At 38.2% G+C, this 17,725-nt stretch overlaps 1 protein-coding gene across 2 annotated transcripts; it reads right to left on the minus strand.

Moving 5' to 3' along the window:
- Positions 1 to 299: 299 nt before the first annotated feature.
- Positions 300 to 17,224, minus strand: LOC121421031 (protein SAAL1-like). Of its 2 annotated transcripts, none has more exons than XM_041615630.1 (11): positions 17,123 to 17,224; positions 15,059 to 15,274; positions 12,816 to 12,938; positions 11,580 to 11,663; positions 9,696 to 9,775; positions 8,423 to 8,598; positions 7,544 to 7,667; positions 6,792 to 6,874; positions 5,337 to 5,507; positions 4,533 to 4,864; positions 300 to 2,745 (listed from the first exon to the last, which is right to left on the minus strand). In XM_041615630.1, the coding sequence occupies exons 2-11, from the start codon at positions 15,263 to 15,265 to the stop codon at positions 2,620 to 2,622; spliced, it is 1,506 nt and encodes a 501-aa protein (XP_041471564.1). In that variant the 5' UTR covers positions 15,266 to 15,274; positions 17,123 to 17,224; the 3' UTR covers positions 300 to 2,619. The 2 variants fall into 2 exon arrangements, with proteins under 2 accessions (XP_041471564.1, XP_041471563.1); XM_041615629.1 differs by having other exon boundaries at positions 17,045 to 17,220.
- Positions 17,225 to 17,725: the final 501 nt, after the last annotated feature.

Consider the following 17,725-nt stretch of genomic DNA (forward strand, 5'->3'; position numbering starts at 1 on the left):
GTTAAAGTTCTACCATTTTAATTTAGATGAATTGTGAGGTCCGATGATAAACATTCAATAAAGATGGTTTCTCTTGGCTTGCCGAATATTGTAGGATTGTTGTCTACATTCAACACTCGGCATGAAAAGTGCATTTTGTGGTGGGGTTCACTATAACCTTTTGAGCATAAATATACATGTAAATTATATCTATTTACTATTTAGATAATTTCATGAATACAGAGTATCATCATCGAATAAAGTAATAAAAGAGATGAAACCAAATATCTTTGTTTTCGCATTTTATTTCAAAAATATTCCATACAAATTGGATGTTCTGTAAAAAAAATGATGTCCTTGCTGGTTTATCACATTACATGTTAACATACATTCAAACAAAGAACAATTTTGTAAAATGCAATGCCAGATTGATTTGTAACATGTTTCAATGAAGTATTTCATTTTATTTGATTCAAATTTTGGCAAAGATAATAATTTACACTAAAAATGTGATCAAGAAAAAAATCATTTGTAGGATATCAATCAAATGCAATATAAATGATTGCGAGACCGATTTTTGCATTCCACATTCCAATCAAACGCTAAGTAGCGTTAAAATTGTGTGTAACTTAAGTAAACAAGCAGCTAGCCCTCGAAAACACCCAGTACAAGTACAACTTTACCCATTTGCAGAAATCAAATCCCTCGTGCTTGTTTGTTCTTGAATATCTTCCATTAAATCATAGACTTGTTTATATTTACAGGAAAACATTCATGAAGGTAGAGGAATTACTGTTTTCCTGTTACAGAGGTCCAATGCTCCTATATTGACTGGAAGACACTATTTTTATGACTTGCTCTTAATGAAGATCCATCGCCTCAAGGTTTTTTCCCTGAAAGTTATCCCTCAAGTCAATTTCACATAAAACATGGTGCTTTACAACATATAGTGGTAAACTGCCAATTCGTTTATTGTCAATCCGTCCACTCATCACCTGGTATACCTTCATAGTCCAATACCATTCCAGCCAACACTATTTTGACTGGCAACAAAGCGATTGACCTCAAGAGGACATAAGTCTTCACTCTTCAACTTTTGTGCGACTTGAGAACCATTCATGAATGTATTTGCATCAAGAAATTTCCACTAACAACAAAATGCGGTCCGACCTTGGGACCGGCACCAATCCGGATAAGAGATTTATCTGGATCTGGGAGACCCAATACATAATACACGCAGCTGTTGCCTGCGCCTCCCCAAGTAGCAGCGGTAGCTACAAGTTATCTATTGTAGTGGGCGTACAGACATTATTCACTGCAGTGTCAGTGCAAATTATAGGCAGTATTTTTACAGAAATGAAATCAATGGATGGCCAAAACTGTTGGATATTTTACCTGCTAAAATGATTGAGGTATACATCGAGCATACCTCGAAAGATAATGACTCGATGAAACATTGTGTTAAAATTAGATCATCATGGTGGGTATCGCAGCTTCGCAATGTCAGCCATTGTTATACTGACTGTAGGCTCAAACATAATAGATGGCGCTGTCCGTTTTGAGGCCTATAGCGTTAGCTAGTGAGACATGTGTTGTTTTTCCAGGGAAACAAAAAGAGAACGTAATGAAATGTTTGCGCTGCGCCCTGATTTACTGGATTATCCTGCATAAGTTCTTTCGGTGATTTGGGTGAGATATTTTCATGAAAGATGATGTTGTTGTAGGTAGACTTTATTGGAAAATATTTGTAATCAAAGTGATTTTGTGCAATGGATGGAGATTTAGATTGAAATCTTATTTCCTCAAGTACACGATTGAATTGAAAAAAAATCTCTGCAAGTGTGCGGCCGGATAATAGAGAGATCCGGATAAGAGGAGGCCGGATAAGAGAGGTTGGACTGTGAGTGGACATGAATAAAGTATGAATGTCTTCAACATTTGTGCCACGTTCATTCAGATGAAATAATATTTCCCTCACAGTTTTCCTTCAAGTCTTGGTAACCATGCTTCATCCAGATGAATCAGCTCATGTCTGTCGTTGAATATCCTACATTAAATCCCTGTCATTTCTACTGACAACAAGGCGAATCAATCACAAGAGCGCATAAGTCTTCAATGTCTTGCATCAAGAATTTCCTGCTAGCACCAGGATGATTGGACATGAATAAATGATGGCCGTCTCCACCAATTGTGAAGGTTGAGAACCAAGAGTTCTCATTCAGAAGAAATAATAGCTTGTGTATTTCCCTGACAGTTTTCTTGCAGTCTTTTTAACCATGCGTGAAACAGATGCAACGGCTCATGTATTTCCCTCACAGTTTTCTTTCAGTCTTTGTAACCATGCTTAATACAGATGAAATAGCTCATGTCTATCATTGAATATCCTACATTAATTCCCTGTCGTTTCTACTGACAACACAGCGAATCAACCACAAGCAAACGTCAGTCTTCAATGAATGTCTTGCATCAAGAATTTCCCGCTAGCACCAGGATGATTGGACATGAATAAATGATGGCCGTCTTCACCAGTTGTAAAGTTTGAGAACCAAGAGTCCTCATTAAGAAGAAAAAATAGCTCATGAATTTCCCTGACAGTTTCCTTCAAGTCTCTGTAACCAAGCTTGAAACAGATGCAATGGCTCATGTCTTTCCTTGAATGTCCTGCATCAGGTCTAGGAGATCGTTTCTGTCATCGGGAAGACAGTCTGCTATGGCCTGCAGTCTTTTACTCCCACACTGACGGAGTTTGCCCTGTAGGTCTTCGTCCTAGAATGAGAGGAAAACAATGTAATCAGGCAAAGATCACAGGCTACCAGGATTAATCAATACAATCTATTTACTTCTGTTAGAATGCAAATGTGCGTTTAGGATTGTTATTTGTTGGTTTCTACTGATACACCAAGCAAGGCTCCACACTAACTTCTTTTCTTGGTGGCCCGATTGGTCCACAGAAATCATAAATTTTATAGAATTGGTGGCCCCCCCCAACAAATCGCGCAATATTTTCGCTGCGCAAAATTTTTTGACCGCGCCACTCGCTGACTTTTTACTTTCAAGTCTTGCGCAACTTTTGAGACCAACTTTGCGTCCTCCGGGTATGTGGTTCCGAAATTACGCAACATTATGTAAGTGCATGTCAGACCGAAAATTGCTCAAAAACGTGATTTCGTGTACAAAGTCAATGCAAATTGTGTTTTCAACCAAAATTCATAAATGTATGATTATTTTTAGTTTTGCTGCTCTAAATGTATTTATTTTATGCTTTTTATGATCACAGAAGAGTCCCCAACAAATTTCATTGAAAAAACAATGAAAAACAAAAGGTCAAAAAACAAAGAAATACATAAGAAATTGCAAAAAACAATAAAATACATAAGAAAATGATTTGATATCGCAATTTTTTTCATGTACACTTGCTAAGAACACCACAAAGAGTTTCAGTACCAAAAATTAGTACATTTGGAGCTTTATTTAGGGAGTTAGAGGAAAAAGTATGATTTTGCATACTAATTACGCATAAATTAGCATAATCACTTAATAGCGATTCGCACGAAAAAAATTACTATACAGTCTTGGAGATTATGTCCCAGGCAACCAGCATGCCAATTTTCAGCGCGATTGCGCGGTCGAGGGCCGAGATCTTGGGGGGGGCCTGGGAGGCCCCCCCCCGGCCATATGAACTCCCAAAATACCCCGGCCTAGATAGGGTTAAACACTATACCCTGGTTTATTTCCAATTCGTCTACCATTAGTTCGTCCACTCACCACAAGGTGTACTTTCATTAAGTCTATTAAATGCCATTCCGCCTAATAACCAGTTGGTCCGATAGCCATTCGGTCCATATACCATTTGGTCTAACTGGACTAAGTGTTAAATTGGGCAAAATTAATGAAAATGAAATGGATATTAGACCAACTCGTTACGAGACAAAATGGCCATAGACAAATGGTGATTAAACAAAGTGATGATTGGACCAAATAGGTAACGGACGAAATTATTGTTAGACAAAATTTCGATGGACGGAATGGCATTAGACTACATGAAAGTAGACCATGTGGTGAGTGGATGAGTTGGCAGTAGACGAATTGGCAATTTACCTATACCCCTACCCTAAACCTCACCCCATATCTTAGATAATATAAAGCCCGGAGCAAATGTCAGCAACATTATAGAAGAGGTATTTGTTTTGAATAATTTGGTCTAAAAAAAATGCTACGAGTTAGGCGATTATTCAACTTGTGGGAGGTTGACTTGCGCAGAGATACCTGTACTAAATTTTCTAAAAACACCAGAAACTTGGCAAACATCACTTTGAAGTCCATGCAGGCCGATAAAAGGAGAGAGACACAACAATGAACAGAAAAAAATAATTTGATGAGAAACAGGAATAATCAGATACATTTTTAGCATAACCAGAAACATCTCAAACTATTAAAGTTGGTATCACAAATCTATGGAGCCAAGATTTTTCCAATCAAAAAGCCAAACAAAATGTTCGGTTAATTCAGAATGTGAAGCTGGGCAAAAAGATGTTGAATTTGGATACACTAACCTTCTTGGCAACCTGTAGAGTGGCACAGAAGAAATCAATGAGCTGGTCTTTCAAGAGCTCCGTTAACCAAACTCTCTCCTCATCGTCGTCCTCTTCGTTACTCCTATCGCCATGACAACCGTCTCCTTGCGTCATTCCGTCACCTCCTTCATTTTGAGTTTTGGCATCAATCTGCTTCTGTTCCTGTTCATCGGTTGATGCATTCACTTTTTGTTCACTGTTTGATGGAGCGGACGGATGCTCGTCCTCCGTGGACGGTTTCCGTGACGACGATGCCTCTTTACGGTGGATGACATAAAGCATCTCAGTAAGCTGTTTGATTGTTCTACTTTCTGAATGCGTATGTCAAAAGAAAATACAGAATGGCAATATTTATTGTTTATAAAGAATATAAAGACTGCAGCTTAATTTTCAGAAGCCATTTCCTGAATTCCATCTAATTTGAATATCATCTAATCTTTATATATTTTTACAGCAACAAAAATAATACCATTCACATTCAAAAGGTAACTCAAACCTTTCAAACATTTCAAAAAGGCCATTCTCATCATGTTTAAATGGTGGGAGGATTTGTCCCCTTCTTCCAACCCCCCCAACAAAATTGGTCTGATCAACTGATGCAAAGTTAACCAATACCGTGTATCATATACCAAGATTTTTATACCAGATGTAAATTTTGACTGATATAGTACAAGAAAAAAACATCATTATGCATGACTTATCCCCCCAAAATACTCCTGACTTGGGTGATAAATCAACTGAACAGATTTCATTTCATATAGAAAAATTTGAAACATTACCAACCTTTTACTACCAGATGTTTGATAACGTCCTTCGACCTTAATACCATGATGCTGAGAACGGAGATGGTGGAGGCGAGGGTGTTCTCTCTCCCTCTTATTGATAGGACCCCATCCTCAAACACATCAGAGATGAAAGATGATACCAAAGGATGGACTTTCTCACTTAACTCCACTGGGAAAAAGAAAGTTGTCGCAATAGTAAAAACAATTTAAACCAACACTTATGATGTTTATGATGTTGATCTACAATGTGCTGCACTCAACCCAGGTGAGGTGAATGGGTACCCGGCAGGATTAATTCCTTGAATGCACTAAGTGCTGAAAGGCAGCTCGAGCTAAAGCCGGGGTAAAAATAATAATAAACAATGCGCCTCGGAATAGAATATTTCTAGATAGATGGCGCTATATAAATGCCTTTTACTATTATGACGGAAGTCGTGCAATGAGGATGATAGTGATGAATGATGATGATAACAGTGATTATCTTCATTATTACCATCGTCATAATAATAATAATAATATAGGGTATTTGTATTGCGCACATATCCACCTTGTTAGGTGCTCAAGGCGCTCCTATATTACCCGGCTAAGCTAGGCGTTCATAGCGCACACAGCTTTTTAAGGAATTACTTCCTACCGGTACCCATTTACCTCACCTGGGTTGAGTACAGCATACTGTGGATTAATGTAGTTTCTTGCCGAAGGAAATTACGCCATGGCTGGGATTCAAACCCACGACCCTCTGTTTCAAAGTCTGAAGACTAATCCACTGGGCCACACCGCTCCACACAACATCACCATCATCAATCATCATGATAACAGGGATGACAATGGTGATTTACCCTACTTAGACAGGAGAGAGCAGGGGACCGTTTCATCAACATTTTTGTCTGACAAGTTGTCAGATCTGGCATCTTTCCTTGATTCTGATTGGCTGAGATGCACTGTTACTATAGTAACTGTCGGATAAAATGGGACTTGTTGGATAAAACGTCTAACAAGTCCTTTCATGAAACGCTCCCCTGGTTCAGCCCCACCCCCCTTGACACTTTGCATGATGAATCTGCCGTGCATTTTTTTTTATGCATTGCTTCAAAGTCTCGCACAAATTTTGAGAACAAAATCGCAACTCCGGGTACATGGTTCTGAAATTAACAATCATTAGGCCTATGCAACATGACGTAAATGAATGTATAATATCGTTTGCGATAATTGTAATGGGGTATATATCCCAAGACCTCATCATCGAAATGTTACATTCTGGGAATGGGCTATTAAAACAAACTGTGTTTCAAGAGAAACTGATCAAATTGTACAAGGACACTGCACAAATTACAGTCAGTCAAAATGAACAATATTTTTACACAGGCAAGCTTCTATTGTCTTTACGTTCAAATTACAATTTTTTCCAGATGCTGTTTAAAGTGGATGAGGTACTCTTCATTGCTTCACTTACCGAGTGCATTTATTCCCGAGTCAGTTGTAGAGATAACTTGGAGAGAATGATGAAGAAGAGAAAGGGTGTTTGCATGATCGTCGCTATTAAAAAAAATAAAGGAAGACAGGAAGATGTGGTTATAACAGAGCTGCCAACCTAAAGGCTTGTCCTACTGCACTTACAGATACTGGGAGGATGTAAAACGGAAAAGAATCTTGCCATCCGTTTGGGAAGCGTTATGCATTCGTTGTGTACTCTTTGCATGCATGTTTCATGCACTCTCTATCCACTGAGCATCCGCCCACTGTGATTTCATTGTTCACCTATTCCATCTATTGTGTGGAGTGGATGAAAACAGATGGAGCCACCCCGAAATTTCGCTTGCCCGCTGTATCCGTTATGAATACGTTTTATGTCCATCGGCCAGTGGGACTAGGCCTTTAATTGTGAAACAATCCTTTCTTTATTTCTCTCAATCATATTCCAAGCCTTAAAAAAAACATACCAAAAATCATCATACTTTAAACAGTTCCAAAAAGTTTTCTATTTCTATAAAATGGAAAAGATTATATTTACTGTCACTTTGGCACCTATGTATCTGAATTGTTTTGATGGAAAAATGAAATGGTGGTCACTACTATAAAAAGAAAGGGAATATGTAATCCACAAACAGAACAATCACAATGTACAACAGCATATGGCACAAGATTCACCGTGTTCGGACTTAAAATGCAAATCTTTCTGCAACGAGCGCTATAACGTATAAATACCTGATTTGGTTTAGAGCTTCGGTAATGGCTTGAATGAGGACAGGACCGGACCATGCTTGCAGAAGACCATCATCAAGGTCCAATAACTGGTCTAGTAGATCAGCTACATTGTGGATCAAATCACCTGCAGAATGGAAAATAGAATGTAGATTGGTTAAGTTCTTAAAGAGAAATGCCATGTATGGCACCCACAGATAAGGAAACCACCAGGGTGGCGTTTCATGAAAGGACTTGTCGGACGTTTTATCCGACAAGTCCTATTTTAGCCGACGGTTACCATAGGAAAAGTGCCTCCCAGCCAATCAAAATCATGGAAAGATGTCAGATCTGACAGCTTGTCGGCTGAAAATATTGATGAAACGCTTCCCAGGTCAAGACAGTATACAGCTTCTAAGGGTAAACAATTGTTTTTTCGAATGCAATCAAGGAGTAATTGCGCTTGCACAAGTTTGGCCATAAATTTCAAGTCAGTACACTGCCGTGGGCGTGTTGAGACCTTGGATCTCAGAATTTCAAAATGTAAAAGCAGCTAGCTCAACAAAAACTTATTCTAGAATTAAGGCACTGCAGACAACCTCACATTGTCCGAAAACAGTCTAAATGTGTAATCATTCTTGGGGAGTGTTTCGTCAAGATTTTTGTCAGACAAGTTGTCACATCTGACAACTTCCCTTGAATTTGATTGGCTGAAAAACACAGTTACTATGGTAGCTGCGGGAAAGAACAGACTTTATCGGGTAAAACGTCTGACAAGTCCTTTCATGAAACGCTCCAAAGTACTTTCTGGGCAAAATAAGGTCGCTACTTTCTAAATCATCCTCATTTTTTTTTTTATTTGGAATTATGATCCCGCAAACCATGTGAAAAATATATACTCACCGTTTGTTGAGCTTTGTAGGATAAACGTGATGCTCTTGAGAACATCCCCATCCTTCTTCACCGTTTCCAGCCACTTGGAGGCGCTCTCTTCATCGTTGAGGCATGTATAGATGAGACGAGAGGCTTCAACCATTGTGGGAGCATCGCTACCACTCAACAAGCCAAAGCTAAGGTCACTGTGACAATAGAAAATGCCAGAAAGAATTATTTACTGTATAAAATACCAAGTGTGCATCTCGATTGTAGAGTGATTTCCCAGAATTCCAACTTCAGTCCTCAAACCCTAATTAAACTGGGATATTTCAAACCATGAGATATTAGATCTCAGTCGCTAATTGCGCGATAGAGATGAAAAATTTACACGTGCCTAGAGCAGGCTGTAAACTACAAGGCTGTATAGTTAACTTGTCAAAAATTCAATTCTTTATATGTTTTTATCATTAATTATGCAAATAAGCTTACATGTATGAAATTCGCCCTAAATTTGTTTCTTTTGTGTATGTTTTTCCTTTAACTCATTGTACATAGCTAGTAGAATGCTTATTCTTGGTGAGGGTATCGATTTTATATATATTTCTGATAAATATCTACAAAAATTTGCAGAAATATTATTAAGTTCTTATGTATTTTATTATTTTTTAATTCTCATGTATTTCCTTGTTTTTTTTACTTACTTTTCCCCCATAAACTTTGTCTGGGACCCTTTTGCAATTATAAATAGCATAAAATAAATCTATTTAGACCAGCAATACTTAAATAATCATACATTTATAATTTTTGGTTGAAAAACACAATTTGCATTGCATGACTTTGTGCATGGAATCACTGAGCAATTTGGGGTCTGACATGCACCTACAAAACGTTGCATAATTTTGGAACCGCGTACCCGGAAGTCGCACATTTGGTCTCAAAAGATGCACAAGAATTGAAAGTAAAAAGTCAGCAAGCGATGCAGTCAAAAATTTTGAGTGCTGGAAAAGCAACAAAATTTGTTGGAGGGGTCCAATTTACCCCCCCCCCCATTAAATAAGGGCTAAAGGTCAAGACCAGCAAGCTGGATGTACTTGCTATCTTTCATCAGCTTCGCTTCGGAAAGATAGCTACACCTAGCTTCCTCGTAAGTGATAGCTTGCCCATCATCTTCACCAATTGTGATTTTTTGCTTAATAATGACATTTTGTGAATAATATGATTAAAAACTTGATAATAATAGTAATAAATTTCTATAACAAAGGGAATATGAACGTAAACATCAAAATACATGTGCACTTACATGAGTTGCTGATTCTTGCTAAATTCTCTCCGTATTTCAGAACTGCAGGCCATGTTTCCAAGGACACCCATGCATATCTCCTACAATTTAAAGAGCAATGGTATAAAAGTTTCGAGGTGTATTTGACTGATTTCAACGACTAGGGTCCCGTTACACTAAAGTTCGCACTTGATTGTACGCTTGATTTTCACGATTGAATGTACATTGAAGTCAATCGTAGAAAATGTTCTACGATCATTGCGAAGTTTTGTGTTACGGCCCCTGGAGGTATTTGACAAAGTTTTAAATAGTGACTTAATAAGAGTCGCACTTAAATGCCAAAGCGCACATGATAAATCTTATCAGTATGCAGTAGTGTGTGTCCCGTGCCCATGATCTGACCAATAAGGTAATGTCTTTTATACCGCATGCATCTAGGAATTTAAGCGCGACTGTAAGTCAAACATAAATTCTTTGTGATACACCCCCTGGTTTTGCATCAAAACAATGTAAGAACAAAGCTCAGGGTTCCCACAAAAATTTGAAAACAGAATTCCATGACTATGCCATGACTAAATTGCTGCTTTCCACAACTTCCCGTGACGTCACGGAGTTAGAATTTACTATGTTACAAAACTGTGTAAAATGGAAATTATGAACACCAGTTATAACAGTAGAGTATGAGAGTTAGGAGACACAGCAAAACTGGAAAGCTGCCATAGCCAAGAGGGTTAATGCTATTCCATGACTTTTCCATGACATTTCATAAATATTCCAGATTCCCTGACTTTTCCAAGACTTTCCATGACCACAAATTTTTCCAGGATTTTCCATTAACTGTGGGAGCCCTGAAAGCTTTTAAATCAAGATGAAGCTGAAACGTTGGAACAAACTTACTTCTATTTATTACTCATTCATGCACTATTGGGAATAGTTTATTCAACCCCCCAAAACGAAATAACACTGGAGGAGAACAACAATTTCCACTATAAAACAATAGTATTTGTGAGGCGCCTGTTCAAAGGCACACTTTAGAATTACCCGTGCTATTTCTCCAGCTGCTAAAGTCACTTGGTGGGTAAACTTCTTGCTGAGGGAAAAATACGCTATGGCTGGGGCACGAACCAACGTCCCTCTGATTGAAAGCCAAAAGTAATAACCACTAGACCGTAAAATAATCAACATGCTAACTGCTCAAGCCATGGTAAAATTTGAGAGCATGACATTTCACACTAGAAAAACAAACAACTATCACTTTGGAGGGTCGTCCATGTACTTAAATTGATCGAACTGCCCCACACAGGGGCTGGGGGCAATTTAGCCCCGAAATGCTCAAATGCTATAAGCCATATAAACTTTTTTTTTTAAAGGAGCCAAGGAAATACCCATTCATTCCAATATTAAAGCTTATCCAATGTTGCAGGCAATAAGTTGTGGAGGATAGCCCCCCAAAAATAATAATTAGCCTGCTGCTCTGTACTAGAGATAATCGTACAAGTTTGATAGCATCAGGGTGCTACATATAAAGCACTAGCCCAATTGCCCGGGGCAAGCAAAATTCTCACAGTAGAATGACCAAAATTTGGGTTGATGATATATTAACCCTAATTTTGGTAATGGCAGGCAGGATAATCACTTTGGAAAAAAAAATGCAATAACAAGGTAGATCAGTTTATGTCAACTACGGGAGAAAAAAATGGTTTATAAAACGGCAAAGCTTTCTTTTGAAAGCTCTAGCTAAAACTTTTTTTTCAAGGATTTTTCGGGAAAGTGAAACAGATTTTTGGGCATATTCCAACTATTTAAAATTTGACTTACCCGACTGGGCAAGTGCTTCTAAAAAGTTATGTAGCACCCTGAAAGCATGTATACAATGAAAGGGATAAACCTTGCTTGATATCTTACCGTTATTCTTGGAGCATTTGTCTTAGAAATGACGCTAAGGAAAATGTCTGGAGACTTCCACTCTTGTAAGAATTTGGCCACTTCCTGAAGTAAAAGACAAAGAGAAAAAGTATTATTTCCCCCTTTTCAAAATTGAAAAACATCATTATCATTGGTATATCATACAGCCCTTTTGTCAAAAGCTACACTCAAGTCTGATTCACACTATACAATCTGACACATTTGCATTGGTTTATGATAAATTGGAAAAAGTACAATAATCACATTTGATGCTAGGAACACATAACTCCAAATTCTGCTTTACTGCAAGCTTATTTTTTTTTCTCTCTCTGGGAATAAAACCCAAACCAGATTCAAATTGCAACCCATGGCAAGACTGATACCATTATTTGGAATTGAATTAATTTTTTACCTGAAGGGAGGCTCCCAGTAAACCTGGAATTCTTATTTTGGTATTCATACTACAACTGGTATTGAGAACATTTTGATTTAGCTTAAGATTTTTACAGGTTCGTATTTGGAGTGGGCTATACATTGGTCAAAAAAACTTTTTTGGTCATTTTAATATGCTAACAATTTTTATTCATTCCTTGTAATGTATCTCAACATGAAATGAAAATATTTTTTTGTCTCGGGTCCGAGAAAAAAAGTGTGCCCCTAATAGATGTACATGACATATTTTGTATTCATAGATATATTTTACAAATATCTGTAAAACCCAAATTAGAGGGAAAAAAGCAATATAGCTATGTATGAAAGTGCTTGCAATTGTGGAGCTCATTGTCTAAAATCCAAGAACCACAAGACGATGAAACCTACATTTGGCTAAAAATATGCTCTAAAAATTTGTAAATTGAGGAAAAATCACCCTATAACTCTACAAATAAGGGTTAAAAATCATTAATTTTAGGATTTCCTTCCCCTCGAAACGTATGAATATACACCAAAACCATAAAAAAGACCACCAGATAAAGAAGTTGTGGCCAAAAATGTGATTTTGTGGGTTTTGGCGGCCATTTCGGATATTGGTCCGGCACATTTTTTCTCGGACCCAAAACAAAAAATATTATTTCATGTTGAGATACGGTAAAAGGAATACCAAAAAACTGTTGCCAAAGTAAAACCCCAAATCACCCATTTTATAGCCCACTCCTATTTGTATTTTCGTATCAGAAGCAGATACAATCTACTTTCGGGTGACACACCATGCGGTGTGTGGAAAGCTTTGTCACATACCACATTCGCAGTCATATCCCACAAACGACACAGTTCATTCTCCAGCTCTTCATCAATATCAATCCCATCATGCAATTCGGCAGCATCAGCTTCCGTCTGTGAATGCTGCTCTTTCTCAACTTGCTGCATACATTGAAAACAGATAAAATAATCGACAAGAAAAATGGTGAAATTAAAGGGAATTTAACATATACCTACCATGCAGACATGCCAACTGTTCCTTTTTTAGAGTATTTGTTCCTCTTTTTTGCTATAAATATACCAGTACCTTTTTTGTACTTTATTGCTATTTAAATATACCAGTACTTTTTTTGTACGATTTGTTACTTTTTTTTATTTCCGATCATGGAGTATACATGTATTATATACAGGATATGACACTAGCACCGGTCCGACAGTCCAAGACTGGTAAACAGCACTATCGGGCCAGTAACTTGTTGCATGAAAACCAAAGAACAAATAGATGCCAATCCCATCATCCAATTCAGCAGCATCAGCTTCCATCTGTGAATGCTGCTCTTTCTCAACTTGCTGCAGGAATTGAAAAACAAGCTAGGATAAAAGAATCAACAAGAAGAATGGTGAAATTAAAGGGAATGAACCACAGTAAGGAATATTCGAAACTTGTTTCATATTTAGTAATAAGTGGAATTCTACTATGAATTATGCTTCGGTAATACTAGCACTAATAAACAGGCCCAATCACTACTTTTCTGGAAAAAAAAAAAGGTAAAATATATTCCAAAGAGAGTTTAAATTTTCTGCTAGGTAAGAGAAAGCTGAATGAGTGAAAAAATAATGAAAACTGATTATTGAGTTCATTACATGATTCATCCAACTCATGCTGTACTACACAAAGTAACACGCCAATAGAATCCACACAGCCTCAACAGATCTCAAGTATACCTGATGTAATTCAATAAGGATTGAAAACACCCCAAACTTGCTTGACATGGTGCTACGGTGGCTCTCAAGTAAAAGGATAACAAACACCCAATGCTTGCTAAATAAGCAGTGTTTTGAAAAGTGGGTCTGGAATTAGACCAAAAGCTTCGGTCTCTGTCATGTTGGTTGTTCAGCTGAACTTCGTTGGCTTCACTCACCAAATACAGAGACCGAAGTTCTAGCGCGATCTGTACAGGGACTCAATGGCCATATGTTTATGTACTTAAGATCGGACAAAACGGGGAAGTGAATTTGCGTGACAACCGAGGTAAGTCACTGTTTTTGTTCCTTTTAACTTGATTTTTCTCTGTTTTTTGGCAATTAATGCCAAGAGGGAATATTAATTTGCATTTTGGTGACAATAATTGTCAATTTTTTTATTCATTAAAGACAAAAATTGAAGAGCCCCGACGGGGGGATTTTGCGTTGCTTGGCTTTGCAAGTCCCCTAATGGTGCGTGCACGATAGCGAGCTGTCTGTGTACGAGGAGAAAAAAAAATGTTAAAAGACTCCTCGAAACAGACGGCTGCCAGCTGTCTAGTCTGGAATATACCAGGTGAGTGTTTCATAAAGTTGTTTGTATTAAAGTTAAGAGGGACTTTAAGAAAGACTGGTGACCCTTTTTTCTTGTGGTAAAAGGTATACACCAAAATATTCATTGGTGATGCGTTAGCACTTAAGAAAGGATCACCAGTCGCTCTTAAAGTCACTCTTAACTTACAAATAGCTTTTTGAAATGGCCACATGAAGTAATTTCATCAGGATTAACTCTTCATGCGTTACATTCGCATTATTGCACATCAGTAGGCGTGTTTCGTTCACATTTTTGCACAACCACACATTTCCCATAGACGTCCCCTGTCCCATTGTTTTTCGAACAATTGCATGCCCCGGAGTGTGCCTAGCTACAATGTATAGCCTGACGCTTTTGTATACCGTACATGTGTACCAATCGATCGCGCGTGCGACATTACTTTAGCGTTCGACGGATTATCCAGGGGATTATCGCAGTTTACAAATTACAGAATCGTTGAGTTTTCCCAAAAAATCAATACATCCTGATCACAGCCAGGAAGTTCATTGAAAAATGAGAGGATAAAATCAATAAACCCTCCTCACAAACAATACCATGGCCAGGTTTATTGTTAGGAGTCTGTGACTCATGGCACGAATGTGAATGAGACCCTAAAATAATGCAACACACAGGGGGTTTACAGGTGAACGCATGAAGAGTTAAACAAAACCAAAGGCCAAAGCTTGCTAAACATGGTGTTTTGAATGGTGGGTCTGAAGTATACCTGAAGTAATTTCATAAGGATCGAAAACACCCAATGCTTGCTAAACATGGTGTTTTGAATGGTGTCGGCCTCCAGTAAGGTCTTATCTTCTCCTGTTAGGATGTCCTCCGGTGGAGGAGAAGGGTTCCTGATTGGTGCATCTTCTGAGGTCAAAGGTTGCAAAGGGGAACCCCCAGGGAGTGATGATGATGAATCCTTTGATTCCATGAATGAAATCTAAAAAAAAAGAAAGAAAAACATGGATTTCCCATTTTGCAAAAATGGTATTCTCAATCTCCGAAAATCTTTGATTGCATTATTCATATTCTTATAAATCAACTTTGATCTAAAATAGGTATTTGTGTTAGATCTAATTATTCACTAAAACTTAGTCTTTAGAGATCTAGATGCCGCTCTTTCATATTGATGAACGAAGAGCAAATCTGAAATCAGAGACAGAGCCGACGGCAATTTCGATGTTCGCTGTGCGATTGTCCAAATACAGAATCACGGAGAGAAAAGCGTGTTCTGAACTTGTTTTTGATACATAAAACACAAATATAGTCTAAAAGCGAAATCAGAAAGAGCCCATAAGTATTTCTGATTTCAATATTCTGTTTTTGATCCACAATTAGGCCTAAAACGAAATCACACACAGCACATTTTCTCTCGCTGTGATTTTGTTTTTGTGCTTTTAAGACCGAACCACGGGGCTGATTTCCGTTTTTGCTCTTCCGCTTCGATGATTAGAAAGGAAAAACGAATAAGTGTGCGGGGTATTCTGCAGTTAAGCCACAAATTATCCACTAGTATAGTCACGTATTGTATTACCGGACACTATCATATTTCCGGACGCGCATATTACTGCGTACGAAGTCAATTTCGTAGCGCAAGGCTTCCGCAGTTCATTTTCACTGATCAATTCAAAGAACAAGATTGCAAAAACAAGGCGAAAAAATCTAACTTTTACCTTATTTTTCTTTAAAATGACAGAAAATTCTTAAAATACCAAATAACATAGTTTTGCATTAACAATTGATCCCAATTGATCTATTTTCTGATGGGAATACGGACCTGATAATTGCCGAAATTCAATCTCGTCCGCTCTATCGATCAGATCGTCGCCGGGATCGTTGACGGCTAGTTCTCAAGGTACTCGGTACCCCCTGCCGTGCGCGAGGTTTACCGTGATAGACAGCCGTCAACGATTGACAGCGCATCGATAGAACTTGATGACTGAGTGATGACGAGCAGTAATACTGGAAAGTGCCATATCGATAGCGCAATTGAAAAAAAAAGAATTTAGCTGGCAAACACAAATTTTCATAAAAGATTTGCTCAGAATCCATTATAAGAAAGCACACAAAAACTTATAATTTACTCATGATATGACATATCATGAAAAAAATCACACCAATTCTTTCTTACATCATTATTATCAAGAATATTTTTACCGTACCCGTCCGGCGCGCGTCCGGAATTATGATGTAATTTGTCACGCACGAAAATAATTGTTTTTCACGGAGGGTATGCGGCAAGTGCAGTGCAAAGAAAACGGTTGGAAAATGTAAAATAATATCATATTCATAATTTTCAGAATATTTGGAATAGCAAGTGATAATTTTTCTTGATTGTATTTCCTCTAGTTGTCATTTTTAAATCACTGAAATAAAGGTGTCCGGCAATAGGATACACTGCCATACTCTGATCTGATTCGCAGACGGACTTTGCTCAAGGGCAGGGGCCTAGGGCCAGGGGTCGAGCCGAGCCAGCAGGGTCGGGAAGCGCGGTGGCGTCCACGGGCACGGGCCGTTGTCGCCGTTGCACGTTCGGTACCGGTACCGTACCGTACTGTCCAGCGGCGGCATAAATAAGTCAGACTCTCCGAGTCAGAGTTCAATTAAAAATACGCCCCAGCCATACCAGTGACCTCGCTTACAGTCGGAGTGCACGTGCTTGTCTAACAGTCTTAAATCGTTCTTCTGACCTAATTAGGCTACAGCTTACCTGAAATTCAATTCAATCGAGAACACAAAAATCAAGGCATTCAAAGATCTAAGTCGAGGATACATGTAGGTACTGTACCTCGAGGATCCAGTCCCGATGATTGGTTCACAATGGACGTAGAGGGCCGTTAGCGGCGCTTGGTGCTTCCCCACTCTGGTGCTTCCACTTCACTTTTCGATACGACACTTCCCAGAATAACTATAGAAAATATTACGGAATTTTACAGTTGTTGACCAGTCTCCCACAAGATGTTATACCGTACTTTTCTTCTACACAAAAAAAAATGATGACGTATATTGCCCTGTGCCGTAATGAGCCAAAAAAATGCGTGGGCTGTTTTCCTTTGCCTTATATTATTACATGAAATGCACAATTGTCTTTTTTTTCCCATACATGTGTGAATTATTGTCTCTCTTGTAAAAAAAATAAGTTGCAGCAATTGATGAAAATCCAATCCAGTTGTCAATCCATTTCCACTTTTTTATGTTCTTGATAGCAAAACATATACAAAATGTGTGAAAAGTCAAAGCCTTTTTCCTTGCCAAATCCTATACCTTGATCGCCCTCCTCTCCTTGAATTATATGTAGTGATTGCTGATCGATGCAGTGCGTATATCTGTCTTGTTATCTATTTTACCCCCTTGATTCAATGGGAGGTACACCTCACAAGTTGTTACCTTT

Source organism: Lytechinus variegatus, chromosome 9 (assembly GCF_018143015.1).
Source record: "Lytechinus variegatus isolate NC3 chromosome 9, Lvar_3.0, whole genome shotgun sequence".
NCBI lineage: Eukaryota > Metazoa > Echinodermata > Echinoidea > Temnopleuroida > Toxopneustidae > Lytechinus > Lytechinus variegatus.